The 24064-nt window shown below is 40.6% G+C and overlaps 1 protein-coding gene and 1 long non-coding RNA gene across 2 annotated transcripts in view; one reads left to right on the top strand and one right to left on the bottom strand.

Moving 5' to 3' along the window:
* Nucleotides 1–24064, bottom strand: part of LOC128075848 (uncharacterized) — a 354845-nt gene that overhangs the window by 239339 nt on the left and 91442 nt on the right. The window lies entirely within an intron of this gene.
* Nucleotides 1–24064, top strand: part of AMMECR1 (AMMECR nuclear protein 1) — a 96707-nt gene that overhangs the window by 37539 nt on the left and 35104 nt on the right. The window contains exon 3 of the mRNA XM_052672959.1: nucleotides 20579–20689. Within this exon, the coding sequence (XP_052528919.1) occupies nucleotides 20579–20689 (111 nt within the window). The remainder of the gene's footprint in view (nucleotides 1–20578; nucleotides 20690–24064) is intronic.

The raw sequence follows: 24064 nt of genomic DNA, 5'->3' as shown, positions 1-24064 counted from the left end.
GCCTGGGTGCTTGGAAGAAACGTGAGATCAGCTTGCAAAGGAAGAGGAGGGCTGGGCTCCTTCAGAGGATCAGAGCAATGGCTGAGGCACAAAACTAGATTGCTTGGGGTGGGCGCATGTACTGTATGCATGTGTGTGCGTATCTGCTTGTGTATATGTAACGAAGGACAAAGGACACAAACTGTTTAAATTAGATGCCAGTACTGACAACAGAAGGATGACAAAATAAATTTACATTCAGCGTGTAAGGTTTCCACTTAGTGGAGCAGTATGGCTTTAGAGTAACCTTTAAATAGGATTATTAGAGGCAGAAAATCCACGTAGTTTAGCTGTATCTTGGTCACTTTATGGTAAATACATGATGCTTTGCTTTCAATAATGTGCTCAATAGTTTGAATGGTTTAAAAGGTGCATCATCATCATCTGTGCTGGATTGGATTTGGTTTTTAGAAGTTGGTGTGGGCTTCTCCTTCTCTTCCTATGGTTCCCCTGCTGAAGGGGACTGATGGAGGGCAATAGTCCTGGTCCCTTAACAGCTTCTGCATTTGCAGAGCATTTAGAATTGAAAAATCTTCTGACAACAGTGTTTTTGAGGATGAAAACATTAGTTTTGCCATTGAAGGTCTGTTGTGACAATGTGCATCTTTTCCATGTCATATCAGTGTCTTTATTTCTGGCTTAAAAATTGTTTTTTCCATTGAAGCTTGCAGAAGTTCATAAAATGTGAACATACTTTTGTACAGTCAAAGCAGTTATTAATGATCTGTTGACACTTCTGTCATACAAGTACAGTGCTGTCACTAATAACATCAGCCTGGTGTCTGACTACTGTATTTTAAGCTGAGACATGGAGGATTTTCTGTTTTATTTTATTTTAAGCAAAGAGTATTATAAAAGAGCGGTGATGATGGATCAAGTTTGCTATCTTACCTGTGAAGACCATGGGGTGGCTTCTGAGAGAAAGTGGAAGGTCGTTTGGTTTAGTGTGAGTTCATAGTTGGCAGAGTTGATTTTGTGTGCCCTGTGTAGGCATAGCAGGATTGCTGCCGATGCGGTGGATGTTGTGCTGGTAGAGTGTGTGAACTCATGATTTAGTCTCCAGCAGGACTGTCTGATGGCAGTATAGACCCTCCTGTTGCTAACATGGGAAGAAAGGTAGGTGCCCACTTCCAGCTGCCAGATGTGCTGAACGGGAATTGCAGCCTGCAGTCTGGTCTCTGAATGGGACAGTAGTGGAATTCTGCTTTGAAGTTGGTGAAAATAGGAGGTCTGGAACCTTGAAGCATTGCATTGATACCTCCAAAAAAAGGAGCTTTGACCTCTTTCTCCAGAGAATTCAGAGCTGTTTTTTTTTTTACAATCCTATAAAAGCCATTACTATTGTGAGGGTTCTGATTTTTTAAAATTGTTGACAGTAGATATGATTGAATCTTTCATCTTCTGGAATAAAGGTTTGACTTCAGTGATTTGGACTTTAGAAACCAATACACAAACGACCAACTAATGCACAGGTTTAATTACAAAGTAATATTGCCCTTTATGTCAGTGGCTTAATTCACAGCTATTTCATTTCAGTGCATTCTCAGCATAATGACTGAGTTACGTTTGTGTGGGATCTGCTCATGGGCAGTGAGTTGTGGGGGTTTCTGTGATAGTTATACCAAATGACCACCCTTAACAGAGCTGGCTATTTCCTACTACATATTTTTGTGGCAGAACTGTAGCATGCAGCATTCTCAGAGAACCCCAGTACTACTCCTGAGAAGCTGTATATATTTTGCTGGTGCACAGCATAGCTGCAGTTATATGAGTGCTTCAGAATTGTTGTCTAATTTGCAATTTAAGATAAATGCTGTTTTCTCTTTGCTTTCATAAAGTGGTATCTGGTGGAAAAAAACAAAATAAAGCTTGAATATGCAGCTTTTAATGTGTTGAAATTAAAATGCGTCGTGGTTATTTTCCGGTGTTCCCAGGCTGATGAGATGGTTTTTGAAATTCAGTTTTGACATTTGAAGGGATCTTCCTGAAAGCGTTCTGTACATAGTTATGAGACAGCGTTTGTATCTCGTGTACTGGAGGGAATATTTAATTTTAGAAAGATGTTTAAGCTTTGTTGTGGAAACATTGTGGTCTCTTCACTTGAGGGTAGTTCTAGGTCTTCCAGAATTACTTTTTCCTTTAGTCTTGTTAGTACTGAGTAGCTGCCTTAGCAGTGCATCGTATCCTGTGAGTCACTGGAGTAATATTATAGACTTGCAGTTTTATAATCTTTTTAAGCCAGTGTATGATGGAGTTGCTACTGAAAGAAGGAATCAGACTTCTTCGTATCACATCTATTGCAAACACGATCAGTGGTGTGATCAGTGTGCTGGGCTGGATAACTAGCATGAGTTAAACTCAACTTTTGAATGGACTCCATGTCCATGGCAAAAAAACCCACACTCATGTGCCCCACACCCTCACTTCTACTACATGCATTGATCACGTTGTGCTTGCTGTGCTGTTTCTGCTTGATAAGTCAGAAGTGCCAACTGCTGCTTTTTGTCAGGCTATTTTTTCTCTGAGTTGTAAGACTTTTTGCTGAGCCTTTTAGCATGCTAAATGCCAGAGCTGCTTAAGGGATTGGGACTTCCCATACTATCTGGGAAGGGATGGGACCCTTGCAACAAGCCCTTATACCGATTTTCGGCTGCCGAGAACTGCAGATTAAGTTGCTGTAACCTGGATTTGTTTTCTGCTCTGAGAATATAACTGCCCTCTTGGTTGAGATGAGTACAGTGTTAAGGTAACAGTGGAGAGAAATACAGGAGAGTCAAAGTTGTTATTGGTTTATGTTGGTTGGTTTTTTTTTGTGTGTGTGTTTGTGTGTGTGTGTTCTCACTTCTGATTTCTCTGGCTTTGGGCAGCACCAGCAGGTAGATTGCTGTCTGAATACATCCAGAAGCTATGGGGGAGAAAGCAGTCACGACAAACTTCTTTTTGTGTATCTGCTGTTAGTGGCATTGCCAGTTGTTTGCCCTACCTCCAACTCCCTAGTCGTCAGAACAAAGCTTACAAGCTGGAATAGAAGGCTAAACAAGGTTATGGGTTTTGTTTTTTTGCTTGTTTCATTTTTTTTTTTTTCTGAGTTCATCTGAGTCCATCACGGTGCTCTTAAGCATGTGGTTGCAAACAGTGCAGTGTGCAGCAAAGCTGTGCATCATCGTTTTAAGGTGGTGACGTTTGCCAGGAGCCTGCAGTATGTAGCAGAGGAATGTGCTGACTGTCACAGCCTTGAGTGCCTCTTGGATGGCTAGGGATTACGTCTACAAGTTTTTAAAAGTAATCCCTTCCATAAGACTGTCAGGTGTTCACCTGGGATTTCTAGATGAATCAAACAAATTAGAGGTATATACACTGGTGTTAGTTGGGAAGAGAAGCTGAGGCCTTGCTAGGACTCTCATTTGTGGAAGCCGTTCATACTCTTTCCTGGCAGTCTGCATGTGAGTGCACAGTGATCTGATCTTTTAATACTTAGCAGGGATAGAAATCACATTTACTTTCTTCCCATGCCAGTCTCTGGACAGCAGTGTTATGCTTGCAACCCATCACCCAGCAGTTCCTCAATTTCAGGCTTAAAACTTTCCTGTAAACATCTGGTCCAGGTGAGCAGTACTGACTGGTCTGTCCAGTCTACTGCTCCATCTGTAATTAATTCACACTGACTTGGCCACTCTGACCTACATGCTGCAAAGATGGATGTGGATGTGCCTCCAACTGCTTCACCAGTAAAGACCAGTGCAGTTTTCTCTCTCCATGAGAGCTCACTTCTTTCTAGTTTCCTGCTTTTGAGGTTGTTAAATAACTTTGCAAGGCACTATCCAGACATCTGTAATCCTTTATTTTTAGTTTACTTTTGACCTTGTATGTGTTTTACAATCCCTTCTGCTCTCATTAAGCAAGGTTGGTCTCTTCAGAAGCTGTCCTGGTGTCCAAGATGCCCTCGGTAGCTTCCCAGTCAAGCCGCAGGTTGAGTTTTATCTAGTGCTTTGTTTTCTGTTCTGGCTGTGGTGAATGTTTTACCTGGTCTTTCAGTAGAGTTGTGAATGTTTGACTTGGACCTTGCATACAGCATGTTGTGTGCTTTGGGCTTTCTTGGGGGTGCTTTTTCATTTTCAACAGCCTCCAAGCTGTTGCAGTCTTTTTGTTTCCTGGATTGCTCTTTTCATTAAATGTTTAAATGTCCTTCACATACAGCGCCGTCCTTGCCTGGGATTCCTGTTGGAATTGCTGGCTGACCTGCTGGCTTCTCAGTGCCTTACTGTACTTTCCTCCCACCAAGTCTGGGAGATGCCTGTTGCATTGAGGGTGTCAGGTGAGGCCAAGCATCTGGGCTTCCTGTGTGTTATTGAGAAATACCTGGTGGTGGTGTAGAGGTGTTGGGAAGTTCTGAGACTCTTATTAGCATGCCAGTCAGTCTGACTCCAGTATGAGTAATGCGCATGCCTAACAAGTTCTTCCTGCTCCTATCATACCTAAATCTTTTCTCTTTGTATCTCTGATTTTCTGTTTTAGCCTTTTTCTCAGGCCTTGCGCGATGGTCTCTGACAGCATTTCAGAAAATACAGCCATGAAAATTCTGTCTTCTGATCAGTGACCTGAGCTTACTCTGCCGAGCATCCATCCTGTGTTTCCATACCCTGCCTTCTGCTACTAGCAGTGGAGCCCAGGGACTACAGGCTTTTTTTTGTGAATCATGAAGCAGCCTATGCAGATGCCTCCTGAGGTTGCCACCTTTGCATCTGACTTGCAGTATGCAGTAAGCACTGAGCTGCCACAAGCATAGCTGGCTGTGTCTGCTCAAGTTGTCCAATACCCCTATTCCACCCTTGCCTTGGAGCCTTGTCTGCTGCAAGGACAGGCCTCCTCGTTCAGCAGGGCACAGTGATAACAGCTGGAGGGTGGATTGCTTCAAAGAGATTAGCTCTGCCCCAACCTCTGACCGCAAAATGCTTGTGATGGCAAAATCCATGATGAGGCATGGGGCAGAAAATGAGTAGGCAGTATGAGAGCATCTTTTTGCAGAGGCATTACTAGTTCCAGATTATAAAACTGCAGGTTCATACAAAGCAGTATGCTTTTAACTGTTCAGATTTTTCTCTTGTAATGAAAGTATAACCCTGAGCTTGTCAGACTTCAGATACAAAAAGTGCATTTTTAATTTTTTTTTTATTTTTTTTTTTTTTTAAAGCAAATTTTTCTGTATAGTGGGCAGCATCTCTGTGTGTGAGCTTGTGTTTGGTAAGGGTCAGTAAAAGAGCTGACTGTCCCAAATGAGGATCTGTTCAGCTCTGTATGTTGTCTCCAAGGGATGGCTGGAGGCAGACACCACTAGAAGGCATCAGACCAGAGAGAGTGTGTAAAAGTGCTCCAGTGCCCCCATGTTCTGCAGCTCAAGGATGTCTTATAGCTCATGTCTCTGTGTTCATTGGATGTCCCACTGCATGGCGGTGGCATGATTTGTCATGATTTCTCATGATTTGATCTCAGTCTGGATATCTGAGAGTAATTGAGACTGCATGCTGCTGTGTCTTTCTGTCACTGACTGTAGCTTATCCCTGCAGAGGTACCAGTGATGGTCATCTGGCCTGCTGCTAGTGCACTTTGCTGCAGCCTGATTGCAAAGTGCTTTTTTCTCTCAAGGGGTTTAACTGGTTATGTTACATTATGAGCAGTTTTGTTCTGCCTTGTGCCTTGCTGCTCTGCTTAATCTGCTAAAGCAGCAACACGCCTGAGAAATCCTCTGCTTTTTCCAGCAATATTGACTGGTCTAATAAAAGTAATTGTATTTTTAAATAAACTTACGTCTCTGTGGTTCTTTTTAAGCTCTGCTGTATACATTTCCTCTCATGGGATGCAGGTGTAAGCGGTTATCTCTGCTGTGTGTCTCCACCCTTGCCTCTTCTCTTGCTTGTGCTGACTTTGCAGTGTGTGCTCCTGTACAGAGAAACAGAGCAGAGAAATTAACTGTTTTAAGTTAACCTTGCAAAACGGAGATGTATTGTTAATTAGATCAGTTTCCCAGTCACAGGTTCCTGTTCCAGAGCAGGGAAGGAGGCTGTGTGTCAGGGGATGGGGATACTGGGTGAGGCTGTTCTTAACAGGAGCTCTGAAATCCACGCTTACACAACCACCTAAGCAGTCCTTTGTGATTTAGGAGGTGGAAAGACACTGAGAGATCATCTAGTTTGAAAGCATAATATCTCTGTGCCCATCCTGAGCATCTGCTGTCTATCTTACTGGTCTTTAAAAAGATCCAATCTCTTCAGCAGACATAATTTCCAAACCAGTGAGAACTCCCTGGTTTTGAATCCTCTTTGAAAATTGAAGATTTTAGAAGCACAATTGATAGCAGGACAGCTCCATGAGGAAAATATGAATTCCATCTGACTCCAGTCTCAGCAATATGTTCAGTTTGCCTTTGAACTACACTCTTGTTAGTTCAATTACCTGGTGAAGTTCAGTGGAGGCAGTGCAAATCCTGCATTGTCTTAACAGCAGCTCTTATGACCCAGAAAATTACCCTATTCCAACTGTAGAACTGGTGAAGTTTGAATTAGAAGACAAATGTAAAACATGATGATCTTGGCTTTTCAGCTTGTCTTAAAGCCTTATCATGAGCTTCTTAAAACTGGTACCAAAATAATGTAAGGCTTACTATATCCTTAAGATAATTCATTTTTAAAAATACTATTGTATTTTAATTTAGCTTCTCATTGTACAATTCCTAGCGCCTGAAGACTCCTGCAAGCTGATGTTCCATAGCGGACCTCTAGAATATTTAGTTAAACATGAACAAGGGTCAGTGACTTTTAAAAGAATCATTCTGAATGTTTGCCTAAGTTGCAGTTTGCCCTTCTAGCTGGCAGCTTGGAATATGAATGTTATAACATACTGGTGTTAAAAAGAGTCCTGTGGACTTCCATTTTCTTCGTAGGTTTGTCTAAATAGGTCTGCTTCCTTCGAACGGTGCTCCATTTCAGCAGAAGACTTTTGTGTTAACTTCTTACAGACTTGGCATGTGATTGCCTATTGGCATCAGTGTTTTGTTCAGTTTTTTTCTACTTGTGCCTCCAGGTGTTCCTACGTCTTAGGGGGTGTCATGTATTTGGCAAATAATGGAAAGCATCTTCAAATCCACATGGATGCTGTTATGACTGTGTGTCTAGTGTCTTGCTTGTGGAAAGTCTGTGTGAATTTGAGAGCTCTTTTCCAGACCAAGCTTTGTACATTTCTTCCTGCTTCTTCTCATTCATGTAATATTTTGAAAGAAGAACTTGTCTCACAAGCAGCTGAAATGCGCTAAGATGTAAGTTATGAATCATTTCTAACAGGAGAATCCTAGTTATGTCTCTAATATAATCTTGTGTGACCTTTTAATTACTACAGTTCCTTCTTTTCATTGATGCTTTGACCAGCTGCTTCAGATAATATTTCAGCAGAATAAAAACAGTACAGAAAAACCCAGCATCCTTGTTCCTAATGGTCACTGGCAGTTTGGGCAGAAGTGTCAAGTAATTGGAAGGAAAAAATTGGTCTCTTTGGCAACGAGAACAGACTTTCTTTTAAGGTGGTATGTGTAGACTCTAAAGGTTGGAGTTCTGTTTTAAGCTGCTGTCTGAAATCTATGCAAAACAATATTCTCTGGCTCTTGGCTTGTAGTTAATATGCAGTAACTACTTCTGGGCATGCTGGAAATGGTCTCTGCATTTCCCTACCTCTTGTAGGAGTGGGAGTGATGTGGAGCTAAACTTTCAGACTTCTGTTGCCCTCAGAATGCTTTTTCAACTTTTAAGCTAGTTCTGAATCGTGTTGCTAACGACTGAAGAGTGAGTGTGTACTAGCAGCTCACCAGTCATGTTTCTGCATTCTTTCCAGTGACTTCAAAGTAGAGAGAATTCAGGGGCTGGAACTATTCTTATCTAGTGCCTTCAGCACCATCTTCACTGTTCTTCACAAGAAAGTATTTCTGGGGCCTTGTGTGGCTTTTCAAAGCACTTTGAAGGGGTGTTCTCAAAACTTTTGGTTTGGGATATATTTGACTTCATGGGATTTTAGAAGACTCGTGCTCAATCCTTTGTAATATGTCACTGGGGAAGAAACCTGCTTGAAGGAAAGTGTTTTCACTGGGAATATTGAATCTCAATTCCAGTTTGCAGGTAGAATGATCATAAACTATATATTAAACGTTTTGTAGTATTATGATAGTGGAAGTCAAAGCTTCCACTAGGATTACCAAAACTTCCAGTTACGTGTTTTAGGATGACTGTTGCATTCTTTGAAAAGTTTCCCTTTAATATTGATATCTCTAACTCAGGATACTTGCTTCTCCTTGATAGTAGACTGCATGGTATCGCTTTGGAGAGATAAGTAGCGCCAGTGCTTTTAAGTGGTGTTAATTTGGGAACTTCTGTTAATCTGACCGTGTTGGGTATGTGAGTTTTGAGGCGCAAAGTTGTTTTTCAGTGTGAGAGCAGTGTATGTTTTCAGTTGCTCTGTTTCCTTGGAAACTGGATGGGGAGGTGACTGGCTGTGTCCTATCCACTCTGAAACAACTCTAATGCAGCCAGAGTTATTAGATGCAAACTACGTGTTAAATCAAATGCAGCATTTTCCTGGTTTGGCTGTCTGCTCCTGCAGAACTGGTTTTCTGGGCTATGAGAGGTAGCAATAGGTAGGGAGAAAATACTGGCTTTGCTTTAATAGCTCTTATGAATGAAGGTGTAACAAACCAGTAGTTTTAGTGTATTACAAAGTTTAAATTCGTTAGAAGAGGTGTAGTGTATGAATAATAATAAAGGTATCAGGGTGCAGAATTACATTTCTCAGGAGTATTTACATATGCCCCATAGAAAGTCATAATCAGGTGAGTGCAGGCTATGAGGTAATAACTTCAATAATTTGTAATGACAGTGAATTGATTTATTAACTTCATAGTTACAAAGTCTGATTTTCTGCTCTGGTTCATAATTGTGCAACTGGGGAAGAACTTGCTAAAGTAGGTCAGAACATAGATGTGAACAGTTCTATAATGTAAACATGCATAACGTGCCATTTTATTAAATACTACAAGTTACTGTTTCTTAATAACCTAGAACACATTGACACCTACTCTTGCTTTCTTCTGACAGTAGAGCACAAGTTGATCTGGAGGTTTGTTCCTTGTTCCTGGGTGTGCATAGTACGTAGGTACATGCATACTGCTGCAACGCCCTCAAAAGAGGAGCCAAATTTTCACACACTTTCATTCTAAAATTCAAAATCCACCTTTTCCTAATGTTGTGCTGAGTTTTTGGGAGTGTGCTGAACGCTCCAAATGTTTCAATCAAAGTGAGGATTGTAGAATCAATGGAAGCAAGTAGGGACCCATCTGGGGAGGTCTTAAGCCGAAGAGACTTGCAATGGGTGTGTGGCAAGCAGTAGCCCAAGTACTACTTTATTTCCTCTTCTCCCTTCTCAAAAGCTGGTCACAGGAGAGAATAGACTTAGGTATAAAAACGATGCGGGAGGAAGGATGAATGCGAAAGGGAGAAAAATAAGGGAAGAAAAAGAAAAGCAAAGGATAAAAATGCTGAGAATAGGAAATGTAAAAATGAGCACGGTGAGCAGGAGGAGATGTTTTGAAGTATAATGAGTTTGGAGTCTGATGAAGGAAGAAGTAAACCCTTCAGCTGTCAGTTCACCAGTAAACAATTGGTGTTGATATTTGCATGTACCAACAAGGTTTGGCATTGAGGATGCACGGCACGCTGCTGTTTCCATAAGGAGCCATATAGAAATGAGCTTCTGTAGCTTCTTCCTCAGTGCCATTCTTTTCTTCCCCTTTCCCTTGAGCAGTAGTGACAGCGGACACTGCTGCAGCACTTCTATAAATGCTCCTTGAATAAATTGCAGTTCTGGTTATTTACTCCCATTGTATAATACCTTGTCACATCTCAAATTGTACGAGGTTGGTGGTGCTGATCTGAGGGTGTTACATGGTTATGAAACAGTGCCCAGTGAGCAAGCAGTTCCTGTGCGGGTGCTTCACAAGAGCCAGGAGGGGCTGGGTAGAGTGCAGAGCTGTCCTGTCTGCCCCCAGCATGGCTGGGCTGATAAGTGCCTGCCTGGGAGCACTGCGGGAGGTGGCCCTGGGGCTGAGCACTTCCTTTGGGCTGGTTTGGGGAGATGTGTGGGCACCTCATATGGAAAAAGCATGTAAAACAATACAGTTTTTTTGGGGGGGGAGGGGGAAGGCGGGGTGGGCAGGCAAAACTTAATGACTTACAATGTTAAAATGGATATATGTATATATTCTATTTGTTTCCAAAGTCCATATGTTTACCTTGCTGGCCTGGGCTTGAATGGGATTAGCAGAAGTTTACAAGATAGAAGGCTAAACCGACTAGCCAGAGGTAAATATGGAAGAGCGGGGGATCATGCTGTGCATGATCACAGACAGGACTGTGATAACACCCTGGTGAGGAGCTTTGGCATCACGGTTGCCACGGATGTTTTAAAGAGTGTGTAAACCCCTGTCCTGTTCTGGTAGTTCCTTTTCATTTCAATAGCTTCCATTATTTAAAGCTCGCTTTAAATACTTATTCTGCTCAGCATTCAGAGGGAGGTGAAAAAGGTGATTTGTTTTTCCTTCACTTCCACAGACTACTGGCAGGACTGTGGATTTTCACTTCTATTTCTCCTTGCTTTTCTTTTTTTTCCCCTTCCTCGTGTCTGTTCCAAAGCTGTGTCCTCTCCTCCCTTTTTTGTGTGGGTGACAGCTGCGTGCCACTGTTCTTTATCATTGCAAAGACTATTTGAAATCTGAAATGACTAATGGTTTCCCTGTTGCATGCGTGATTCTGACAAGAAATAGTAAACACTGAGGCTCTGTGAACAGTGTTGCTAAGATTGACAGCCGAAGCCCTGGAATAGCCTAGTGATGTTGCATTGCCACTACTTGGGTTGTATCTGGAAGGCTGTCTCCACTGCTCTCTCCACTGTATGGAGAGAACTGTTTCTAAGGTTTGATTTAAAAACAGCTGAGAAACCTGCTCTGCTTTATTGGGAGCTCAGGCCCCCAAACCGGCCGCTTCCCAGGACGAGCTGTTTGGATCCTCACTTAAACTCCTTAATGTCTTGGAAATATAGCTGGCTTTGGTGGCCAAAGGACAGCCTCAGGGGCTGAAGTTCTGAAGTCTACGTGACTTAATTTAGTTTAATGACTTAGCAGCTCTCCAGGTGTATAAAGCTGACATCTGCTGATGGAGATATAAAACTGCTTGATGATCTTGGAGCTCGGGGTGCTGGAGAACAGCCTGGAACATTGCTGAAATAGTGTAATCAGAGGTGGTGTGGGCTGATTAACTGGTATAACCTTCTGGGTAGTGCCTGGGTGCTTGGCCAGATGTCAGCAGACATTGCAGCCAACCAGTCCCACAAATGACTTGGTTTGTGTACAGCCTCACCTGTCATTGTGGGAATTTGGGGAAGAAACATTACATTTCAGAGGAAAATTCCAGTATCTCACTCTGAAAGCAGATACGTAGCCTTGCAGATGCATCGGTAACCCTAAGAAAGCAAGTTCTGGATGGATGCCCTGTGTGGAAGATGCTGTCCTGAGGAGATGTGTGTGCTTGGTGACCCGGTGCTGCTGCAGCCTAAGCACTCTGAGTTTGGCGCCCAGATGGCACTCTGACAAATAAAATGGTTTTCCAAGTTATTTCTTGAAAGTGCAGTTACACAGTGCTTCATGTCCTTACGTTTAGTTTCAGACATTCTTGTGGGCTGGCAACATTTAGAACCGTTGTGAGGATAGAGGTGCATAAACCTGATTTGGTTCTGAGCTGCGCTTCTCTGCCTACGTGGAATGTGACTTTTGTTGTTGGTTTTGTTCCTCCGAGGAGCTACAAGCCTTCACATCTTTGTTTTAGCGATGCTAAATAAGCCTATGTGACCAACTAGTGTGATTTCTGAGTAGGTCTGGATTTTGTTACAGGTAAATATTTATTTTAGCCAAGTGAACAATGAATTCAGAAACATATGTTGTAGAAACTCCATTTATTTCATGAAGTTGCTGGATTGTCTTATGAGAATTAGAGAGAGAAAGTGCCCAAGGCAGGCGGTGATATGGAGTAGTGTCTGACTGAGTGTCCATCTGGACGTACCAAAGTGTTCTCCATCCCCCCTCACCCTATAAATTGTTATTTCTGTCTTCACCTTCCTGGAGTGCTGCCCATCTTGTCTCAACTTGTGTAATGGTATCATACCATTGTAAGAATAGCAGCGCTGGTTCTGCTGCTGAATGAACTTATGTCACCTGATTGCATTTGAGAATTTATGTATTTTTCTCATTTTAATTTCAATTGATGAATTGAATGCAATCTTAATTATGCTATTATGGGTTTGCCTTAGAAAATGACTTTCCATTAGGCACTCCCCTTTATTTTTAACCCTGATTATGCAGTTATTTAAACTAGGTTTTCTTAAAATAGTAGCTGCTTTCTGACCTTCCTTAAGATTAGCTGCTTAGATAAGCAGAACTTGCTAACAAATTCACACCTAGCAGTTGACGTTCTGATTGCAAGGCTCATCTGTCAGGGGCACATTATGATTGCAGGAAAACCACCACAATACTAAGTCTGTTGTATGGGTGAGGAAATCTCTAAGTGGTTGTTTCTGAAATAGAGTAGTGTGAAGAGTTGCTCATTAGATCATTTAGTGTTAATAATGACTGAATACCATGCTGTGCCCTTACAAGTATTTGGTAATTTTTTCAGTAATTACATAGGTTTTAAAGTAAAAATTTGCTGATCTCACACCTGTTATCTGAAGCTGGTATGCAGTGGTTGTCTTTGGATCACTGTGTGTTGGCGATAATGAGCCTCCAGTGACTGAATGTTTGAGGAAGTAACACGGCATAGAGTCTTTGTAACAATGTCAGCATATTTCTCCGTGAGGAAGAGGAACATTATCCCAGACAAAATTACCTCCTGGAGGGGAAGTGTGTGTGTGTGTGTGTTTGTTTGTTTTTTCCCAGACATGTTCAGTCTTCTGAATTTTGCTAGAGGAAGCCTTTCTCCAGGTAAAGGGGCTGGATGTGGTGTGTGTGTGTAACTGGGCACATGGAGAGTAATGGATTTCAGACGCTACTCAGCAGCGAATTCTTTTTCCTATTGTGTAAAAGTAGTCAAGCAAGTAGTGTTTTGTGTTCTTCTACAAAATGTGTGTTAAGAGGCGCCGTAGTGGAAAAAGTAGCTGAAGGAGAAACTAGAAGCCTTTAAGGGGAGCTAGTTCTTGGGAAAGAAAAGTGACAAAAATTGCCCTACCCCTGAGAGGTTTCTTACATTGCTGTTCAGATTAGGAAAGATATCACAGTTTTCTCCAGCTTTTTACATTAGAGCCTGATTTGAACTTGTAACTAAAGGTGCTGAAGAAGCTGGCTGCTGTTTGTGATTCAGAAAATGCTTATGCTCAGAAGGAAACCTTGACTGGTACCTTGAACCTTGCTGAGGCTGCTCAGTCAGTTGTGTTCTCTGACCTTTAGAGTATAAACAGTGTTACTCATATCTCTCTGCTCATCTGTAAATGTGCAGAAGTGTTTGAGATGAATGTGCTTCTTCCTGGATGTTTTATTTCTGATTCTACAAGTTTGTAAGGACAGTTGTCAGTCCCACAGCTGAACCACTAGTTTTGTATGTGAATTGTCCCCTTGCTGTCTAAGGCTGTGTCACACAGAATCAGCAAATGAGTCTGCAGTGAACATCAGGAAGCCATTTGGTCTATTCTCTTGTTACATGGCAGAACCAGTTGTATTTACAGTATTCTCAATAGGAATGGCTTGTGGAGGCCTTCAAAGATGGTCTGATGATGATGGCCATGCATCCTTCCAGAAAGGGACTCCATGTGCTCGCATCTCTTACCATAAGGATTTTGAAAATTAATTAATGTCTGACTCAGATTTTTCCTGCCATAATTTAATCTTATTGTTTCTGAAACTGTCCACCATGGATATGGAGAACAGCTTCTTTTCACTGCCTTTGCAAAAAGCCTTTTTTCATATTTGATAGCTGTGATGCTCTTCCTGAGCTTAAACCATCTTTTCCATCTGCTTTGTTTAGGTAACAGCTAGCAGGTCTCTGGTGGCTCCTGTCACTCTCTTCTAGATGCTTTTATTAGTCAGAACCTTCACTGAAGTCATCTGGATGATGTTTTGCCTCCTTGCTTATATGATGGTATTGAAAATATCTGAAATGTAATGAGGCTGACATGTTTTAATTCTCCCTATCTGCCAAGGCTTGGTACAGAAGGCAAGTTTGGTTTGCCATGAAATATGCTTGTCAAGTTTGACTGTTGTCCATCTTGTTTTGTGGGAATTTTTCTTGTAGTGTTTTTCTATGAATTGGAGCTCATTGTGCTGAAATGAACAAAAACATCCTAAAATTCACCCAGAAAAAAGAATTTTTTCCTTTTTTTTTTTTCTTTTTTTTTTTTTTCTTTGCCTTCCCCTGTATGCCGGGAGTTTTCTTTCTTGCTGTGTCCTGGCATCTCATCCCTTGATTATGCATTGTCTAAGGCAACTATTTTTGTTCTGGGACTGCTTCAGTTACTTTAAATACAGCTAAGCTTTAACTTTAGCTGGTCCAAAGTACTTAAAAGCAATCTAATCTGTTCAAATGGTATTTCTTCCTATTCTAGCTACCAACATCTTACTTCTTTTCTGGCTGGTACTAACTATATTGGTCCAAAAATTACAGATGCTGTGGGTTGTGGGTTTTCTTTTTTTTTTTTTTTTTTTTTTCCTTTCCCATTTTTTCCTTTTGAAATTTCACCAATTCTTCTCTTTTCATAGTCACTCTCACTTAAATTTTTCCAAGTGGGAGGGAGGCAGTCAGGAAACTATTAGAATCAAATCTAGAAGGGCTTCTTAATTTAATTTGCACACCCTCTGAGATTAAAAACAAAGGAACAGAAACAACAACAGGAGGGAGAGGAGCCAGCAGCACACTGCAGGAGCTGCCTTGCATGTGTCTGGTAGGCCTGGGAGCACACCGCGTGCTTTTCTGATTGTTTTCTGTAAGGGCACCCACCAGATTTTTGTTGTTAGTGACTGGCTCCAAAATACCATCCATCAAGTTTTCCCTTTCATCACAGACCTAGATACTTTCAACATTCCTCCCCTCTCCTGCGCTGAAGAGCATGTGCGCTGATGCCCTCGCTCGGATTTATCAGTGTGTGTGGCCACACCTCCTTCATTACTAAGCTGTTTTCTCTTACATTGAGTAATGTGCATTAGCTCACTGAGTTGAGACATCCGTGCTGCAGCCTGGAGTGTAACAAAGCTTGAATTGCCTCGGTTAATAGGGAGACTGCTGTCTGTGATTCTGAGCAAGGCTGACACCGGTCGTGCGAAGGCTCTCAGCTGACTGTTCTGATGATAAACTTCAATTTCTAGTTTGAAGCAATCTGCCATGGCTGTTCAGCATTTTTACAGTTTTAGTGTGATTCTGAATAAGACATGAGTTTAAGTTAAAAAAAAAAAAAAAAAAAAAAAAAAGGCAAGTGTTCACATTTGTAAGATTCAGAAATAATAGCTTGCATTTCGGTAAGAACAAAAGGGAAAATGCTGTCTTCCACATCTTAGCTTGTCCAGAGTACTTCCTGAAGTCCTTGGAGCTGAAGTGGAAGCGCTCTGGTCCTTTGTGGATGGCGGCAGTGACTTTTTAAATGTCTGATCCTATATCCTTCCTGTTTTTTTGCATAAAAATGGTTAAACAACTACTACTAAAGTGTCCTTCTAAATACCAGTTTACTTCTGCACTCATTAAGTTAAAATAGTTTCACTTTACAAGTTTCCCATTACTTGGGAATCTTTAACTGGAACCAAGGAAGTCCTTGCTCATCTTTGATAAATAAATATCCTTGATCTGTTACCCCTCCTTTCTTCTCTTCCCTCCTTCCTCTTTTTCTTCCTGTCCATAACAAGGAGGACAAACTTCTCATAGTACTTCTCATAGTACTGGAATAAGACTCATGCTTTCATGCTTTCTGCCTCTTGTCCCATCCTCCAAATTAAAGAATTACTTCACTTTTCAGTTAAGTATGCTGGTAAATGAAAGTCAGCTTGTATTGAGTGCTGCTTTACATTAAATAATTATATTTTTAACAGTGCTAACTACCCAGTGCTTGTGTAAGCTGTTGGCATGCTGACTCTTACTGTGATAGCTGGCTGATTACTAAAATAGCTTGCACACTTTTCTTTCATTTGAGGTATTTTCAGTAGCATAAAGCAAGCAGGTCAATAATTTTTATTAGTTGGTGGGTTTTTTTGGCTTTTTTTTCTGGTAAAATGTGAGCAAGTAATATGCAAAGGGCATTGGGATAAGTACAGTGAATAAGACAATCCTTGTGTTATGTGGGTTTCTACCTCATCACCTTTGTGTGCAGTGCTCCAGTTCTGCACAGGTTGCAGTGGATTAATGCTCAACTGAAGTTACATGGCTGTCCTAGTTTCTTCATTAATGAAAACAGTGTAATAGTAGCTGAAGTGACACATGGGGCAGGGCTCTGGGTGACCCACGTTCTTGTGCTTCAGCCACGCTTTGTCTGGCTACCCTTTAAGGTCAGTATTTAGGATGAGTGGGATGCTGAGGGTATGCATGTGTTTTAGTCTGTTAAGACAGTAGCATCTCTTATTGCATTTATGTGTGCCCCTTTCAATGACAGCAGTTCTGTATCAGAAAACAATATTAGTGTAAATCTTTACAATGTGACAACTGTCTCTTCAACTCAGTTTCCCAGATGAAAGCAGGGGGCAAACAACGTGTAATCATCTGGTTACCAGCTGGTGTAGCAGATAAATGAAACAGTTGCCTGCTTTGCAAGATGTAGATTAGGGCTGGGCAAGACTTCTTGATAAATAGTAAATTAGGCAATGGCTGGTTGGAAAGTGTTTGTTATCATCGGGTCATTTGTCAATTTGCTGACAGCAGTGAGCAGCTCTAGATGGAAATATTTTTTCAATGTTTAGCTCACAATCTTGAGTCTCTCTCCCATCATAAAATGAAGACCATCATGAAAGAGAAATGATTGAGAAGTTTGCAGAAGTTTCTTAGGGTCTGGGTTTGGTCCCTCCTTCTGCCTCTGTCACTCTGGAACATCCTCCACCATTTTTCAGCTTCTGGGTATTCAGGGTGCTCCGTGCAGCTTGGGCTGTTGTGCTAACAGAAGGCTGTCTCAGAGGTCCATGTGTCAAAAGGGCTCACTCCCAAGCCCAGAGCTTTTTTGTTTTTAAATGAGATGCTTCACTTGAGCTGAGTAAGAGAATGGCATGAAGCTGAGTGTTAGTCTTCACAGGCAGTAGCTGCATCTGCTTTAATGAACGTTTAAAAAAATTTAAAAAAAAAAAACAACACAAAAACCACAACAAAATCTTCATACGAGGTGGGAGGGAGCCTGAGCCAGAAAGGTGAGAGTGCTCCTCCCCAATACTCCGGCATTCATGTGGGATATGAGGGTTCAAAGTTCTTTAGGCAAAAAGACAACCCAGTTCTCCAGCAAGCGATGTGTATCCTGTGTGCTGTGGGATAAAAGGGGCTGCTGAGCATCACGTCTGCCTCCTCTGCTGCTCCTGCTGAAGAATCTCGCTTCTATTGCTTTTCTTTCAAGTGCCTAGAGGTGCACATTTTCATTTCAGGTCTAACAAGATGATGTTTAAAAAAGCCAAACAACAACAAAAACTTTTTCTGCAGAAAAACAAAAGAGGAAAATAAGGACTTTTTGTAAGTAGAAAAGTTACATATTTACATAGCAGTTCGTGATGTCAGTATCTGGAATTAGGCACCGTACTGCAGAACTGAGCTCTGAGGCTGCTAGTTGTCAAGTTTATTCATGGATTATTGCTAGCTTTAAAACATATGAAAAGCATTGGAGGTTTGGAGAAAAGAGGCAGGAGAAACTGGGGGTGCCAGAAGATGGAAGAGCATTGCTAGAAAGAAGCGTAAATTCTTTGCATAGTTTGCTTAGTTCATATGAGCAAGTTTTGTATCTCCTCTTTAGTGTAAGGACAGAAATGCTCCCTAAAGCTGTGAATGACGGACTTTATTTTAGGCTGTGAGACTAAAAGGGAGCAGTGTGGGTAATTCAGAGATAGAAATGTTGTCAGAGCTCCTTAAAGTAACGGACAGCATTGGCAGAAGAGCAGCTGGGTGCGAGGTGACGGGAGACATTGCAGCAGGAAATCAGGATGTTTGCGGAGCTCTTCAACTTCAGTGAGGCTTTGAGGCAGCTTTGTAGTTTTTCATTTGGGGCTCTTCCCTCCATTATTTCTAGGGTTTTTTAAGGTAGAGAATCTGGATCATTTATGAAGAAAATTATATAATGTAATTTTTCTTTATGCTGTTGGCAGCCCCGAAGGTCTCTTTTGGCCTTATTTCTAGAATCTCAGCAGTTAGAATCCTAGTTGGTCTCTGTTCTCTGAACTTTGGTCTGTATTACACTTTGAAGGCATCTGGGAAGGTAATTAGGAGAAGTAATTCTGTTTGGTAGGCTTAAGTCTTCTGTGTAGACATGCTGATGCTGTAGTGGCTCCTGGGGAACAAGGCAGGAATCAGGGAACACAGAAATTGAGATGCTGCAAAAACATCTTCTGTCAGACTTTGTATTTTACATCATCTGTAGCTATGTGGTGCTTTTAACTAATGAACAGAGGTTTGAGCTTAGCACTACTCGTAGTACAAATACACAAGCTATATAACTTTCGCTATTTCTGTTGGTACTCATTGAGAAGAACTTTGAAAGCATATGTAAGTGTCTCAATCTATTTGATGTTTGGGGGTGGTCGCAGCATGTTTTCTGATATTGCCCTTTTAAAATAGCAGTAATGAGACACCCTAGAATTTCGTTTTGATGAGAAAGTAAATGTATGTTCCCCTGAATGCCCTCTGCTAGGTGTTTTAAGGTTATAAATCTCATAATCCAAAGATAAAGGTCAAGAGAATAATCCTGACATGCAATTTGAATCTTTCTTGGGCTTGTTTCTGGAGGAGAAGGTATCTTCAGTAGCATTGCAGTCTAATAATTTTGTCGATATCATTGAGGTGAATTGAGGTACCTTTCTTGGAAATGTTAATCAAATGCTACTTGTTGATTTGGGTGAAGGAGTAATAGTGTAATATCCTATTTTAGACTGTTGTCAGGTAGCAGTCCCTTGTGGCTTTACGCTTTTCAGTGTTGTTTGTTCAGAGGATAATTGAATATCCTGATCGGAAGGGACCAACAAGAATCATTGAGTCCCACTTAGTTTGGGGGAAAGGGGGGCTGGTTGTTTCTCCATTTTTCCCTGAGCAGTTTAAAAATAAAACCAAAATGGAGTAAGGAACATCCTCATGTGTGTGAGACAGCTGCAAGTGTTCTAAATGTCAGTGATGCACCTTGTGCCTCAGCTTTTGTGTAGCGTGCCTGGAGTCTTTGTATCAAGAATGATGTAGGTTTATGCCTCAGTAGCCAGCGACTTCACACAAAAATTAAAACCATACTTAAGATGGAAGGGCTGGAGGTGAGTGTTTGCTTGTTGTGTAGAAGCATAAACTTACTTGTGATCAAGAACACTTCGTGTCAAGATGTTCAGCTGAAATGACTTCTTATTTTTTAAGCCTACCAGTAAAGAAAAGAGTAGGTGTTTGTGTAATCTGCTTTGATTTGCCTGCTTTCTGGGAGGAAAAAAATAAGTATGATTTTCTTCTCTATAACCACTGTTTATCTCAAGATTGGGAGTCTCTTCTGGAGTTTAGAAGATTGATTACCCAGGAACCATGTGCACTTTCCCAACTTCCTTTAGCTTTTGATGCTTCTGTATTGATACAGTGATACAGGACAGAAAAGAAAGCTTTCATCCCCAAAAGTTGCATGGCTTCTTGTTAGCTTACTGTCTAGATTAATACAGAATTGTTTGTTAATAGAAATATTTCTTTGTAATGGTTGAACTCTTGATATGTACAGCTTACATTAGGGGTTCTGTTCTGCTTCAGTTCATTTGTGAGATTCTTGAACATGAACTGGAGATGAGTTGGGATTTGTGGAAAGAATAACCTTTGCTCAGGCAGTCCTTTACATGTGGAGAATATTCCTAAATTTGCTTGTTTTCAGAAATACTTCCTGGGTAGTTTCTTGCCATCGTTGTTAAAGACCAAAGTGTATCCAGGTGAGAACTAGCATGACACAGGTGTTTTTCCCTTCTCTGAAGGCTTCTTTATTGATTAATGTCTGACGTGAGGCTTTTCCTGTTGTCAGGAGACGTCAAGTGCAGGATGTTAAGCATCCTATCCTATCTCCTACCAGCAGAACTTTGTTCTGTGTATTAAATATTCTGCTAGTCTTTATTTTCTAACATATTACATGAGCAGCATTCCTAGAGCAGTCAAAAGAATTGCAACTTAGATACGTTAATTTATGTGTTAGTCCTCTCTTTAGTTACCCTAAAAGGAAGGGCACTGTTACTGACATTCCATGCTGTCCATAGTGCTCCTGTGATCGTGTCTTTCTTTTTTCCTTCCTAAAACAGCCCACTGTTTGTAACGTGGAAGATTGGTCGAGATAAACGATTGCGTGGATGCATAGGTACTTTTTCTGCCATGAACCTGCATTCAGGACTCAGGGAGTACACACTTACTAGGTAAGACTATGTTTTCTGCAGCTTTGACTTATGTATTTAAATACTCTGATAGGGAGATGATGGGTGTGTTTTTGTTTGTTGGTTGTTTTTTTGGCTGTATCACTGTACAGATTGATGTAAACTTCTATCTCCTTTTTATGCTAATTATTGCCTATTATTTGACTATTTGGTGTCATGAGGTTATGATTTAGTTTAAAAACTGTAACTTGAGCCTTTTTTTTACTTTATTGGTTTGGAAAACTGTTCTCCAGTAACTTACTGCAACTCACTGCTGTAGTATTTTTCCCCTGTTTCTAAACAAATTTAAGCTTAATAGTTAGTGGTAGAGCAGAAGACCAGAAAGTCAGATTTTGGGATTATCCTATTCACACTTCTAAAACAGCAGGTATTCTCACCTCTTCTCCATCAGGTGCTTCCAATCAGCATTCCAATTTAATGCTACAAATTTCCATTACATGTTACTCTTCAGATACATCCCAGCCCCTGAGTGGGAAGCTTCTGGATGAGGGAGGTAAGTGATGATAATCCTTCACTCCCCAGCAGCATAATCCTTCATTTTTTTGATCTACACCTAAATTCATTCACCTTAATATTGTTCCATTTTCTTTGCATAGAGTGAAAACTAATAAGTTGATCACTAGAGCTAGTAGCAAGCTTTCTACTTGTGTTGTTTTTTTTTTTTCTAAGAGTTTTCTTTATTTTCTAAAGAATCGATGGAATTTGGTACTCTCAGTTACAGTAGACTGTTCATGGTGCTATAAAGTAGAAACTATATATTTAGTCATTTGAAGACCTCTGAAAGGTCACCACTTAAAATAATTGGTGCCTCTCAATAGCTTTGGATTGGAGGCTTTCCTCCGTTATGAGGACTTCCTCTGCTATTAAAGCATCATGTAAATCTCAGTATGAAGTAAGATTAGTAGGGGGAATGTTCTTTGTTTCTTGTGCCACTGCTCTGTTTCAAGCTGTTCATTTTATGCTTACTTCTGCTCAGCTTGAAGAAATCAACTGCTGGAGTTCCTTGTAAACTTCTGGAAGACGTAGTTATCTTTACTGTGTTGGTTTTATTGTGTGGTCTGGAATATTTGTGTGTTCTTTAAAACCTTGGGAGGCAAACTAATCAGTGAGAAGAAGCTTATGATGTCAAAGCAATTCTTCTGTTGAAGGTTAAATGCCTTACAGTCTTAGATATTAGTGAGTCAAAACCAGAAATAACTCATAAATGACCACTGAAATGTAAAGTTCCTGTTTGAATGTACCCAAACCTGTTATTTTATCTCAATTGTTATTTTAAAAAATAGAAAGCTAGGGATACCTGAGAGCAGTTTCCTTCGTGATGATAGTCTTTCCAGCTACAGAGCTTCCAGCAGAGTATTTGAGGAGTTACAGAAGCAACTTTGACATACCTCAGAACTTTGAGAGCTCCACAAGCCTTCCTAGGAGGCGTCAGAAACCAGGAGATGTAACTTGGGCAACAGATTCCTGGAGAAGGTGCAGCAATTCCTGAAAGTGAAGAAAAACTTCTTCAGGCAAGGCAGAATTAATCAGCAAAGTAGGTAGTGTGTGAATGAACTGTCTATTTCAGAAAGTGCAACTTGACCAAAATTTTCAGTTGAGAATGTAGACAGAGACTCTTCTGAGTTTATTTTACTTTGATGCTGAAAGGTACTTTCCTTCAGTTACTCCAAGGGCATGGCACTGCTAGACTGAACCAAATTGTCTGTCTGTTCATTCTTAACCTTCTTCAGCACTCTGCATGGGATTGTGACCCAATTTTTGGTGAGAAAAATAGTGGATTCCAGCAGATGTTCTGACATGTCCTGGTGCTTAGCAATCAAAATATCAACGGTTTCTGTCAGGCAACATTTTCTTACCGATGTGCTAACAGTGTTTAGGATCACAATAAGTAAAACTTTCCTTAATTCTAGTAGTGATCTCTCACTGTACATCATATACAGTGTGTAGTGTATATGCATCTCTACCTGCACACAGTAGAGTAGCTTCTGTCAGTGACGTAGTGACGGCTCTCCTGAAGTTAACAGTTTCCTTCTGGAGGTGGAGATGCACACAAATTTAGAAAACTTTTTTTGGCTTATGTGCAGAAATGCTATGATGTGTAACCAAGGGAGTCTCTCTTCCCCATTTTGAGCTCTGTTGACTGTGGCAGTGGTATTGCCAGTACATTCTAAACAGGAAACTTATGTAGAGTGATTCATCATTAATTGGATGCATCTTGCTAATTATGAGGAGAGATGAGAATACCCATAGTTTAAAAGTGGTAATACTGTATTCCTAAATAAATAAAATCTTAGAGATCAATTTTCTCTGCATATCAGTGTAGCAAGGGAAGGAATTTTATTATTAAAATCCTAAGCAGAAATTTGTGAAGACTCAGTTTTAGTCACTTTAAAATAAGTTTACTAAGTGATTAGTTGGATAAATATCTATCTTTTTTCAAAACATTTTACACCGTTGAATAATTAGGATATAAGAAGTTCATCATGGGCAAAATAGTCCTTTAGGCTGAATGTGTGAATATCCACCTGAATGCATAAAAGTGAACCAATCCAGATTATGAAAAATACCTTGTGTTTTACAGCTCCTCGAAAGAAATACACTGAGCTTGGTAGCAAGTTACCACAGAATTTCCTCATGGGTTGATAAATTATTTTTTCATGTATTTTGTTCAGCAATAAGACTTAGGTTTTCGTGTTAAAGTTTTGAACTCCTGCTCTGTTACACTTTGGGCATTGAACAAAATGGTTTCATTTACCCTATACTTTTTAGTTTTGTTTTTCCTGCCACTTGCATATAATTCACAGTCATACTTTTACATTTAGTAGACCTAACAAGTATAGTTGTAGCTGCTTTTGTTTATCCTACCAAAGCTAGAATTTTTATATATATATATATATATTTATATTTATTTTTTTTTTTGAGGGGGGAGGGGGTTGAAATAGTAGAGACGATAGGGATAAAGAGAAACAGATTATATAAAACTCCTGTCATAGAAGGGAGCAATGAAAAGACTGGAGAGCTCCAGGCCTTGACTGGATTAGCATAATGGTAGAGAACTGGATGTAAATTTTACGGTAACATGTAACCCACCTGTCTTAACTAGCATAGACCTGTGTTTACTGACTGTATGATGGCATCAGTCTTTTTGTTGTGTGTTGTACTTAACGTTCAATGTGACAACTGAGTGCCCTCATACTTTCAGCCTTCCTTTCATAGACGAGGCTGGTAAAGAAACAAAAACAAAGAGGGAAGCTTGGGATGAGAAGCATAAGACTGAAGGAAATGAAACTTACAACCAGCTTTCTTGTAATCGACTTTGGATATAAATTTTAGATGTGGCTTTTGGCTCCCAGCAGC

This window comes from Tympanuchus pallidicinctus, unplaced genomic scaffold (assembly GCF_026119805.1).
Source record: "Tympanuchus pallidicinctus isolate F22 unplaced genomic scaffold, pur_lepc_1.0 scaffold13, whole genome shotgun sequence".
NCBI lineage: Eukaryota > Metazoa > Chordata > Aves > Galliformes > Phasianidae > Tympanuchus > Tympanuchus pallidicinctus.
This window is presented reverse-complemented; position numbering and strand designations above follow the sequence as displayed.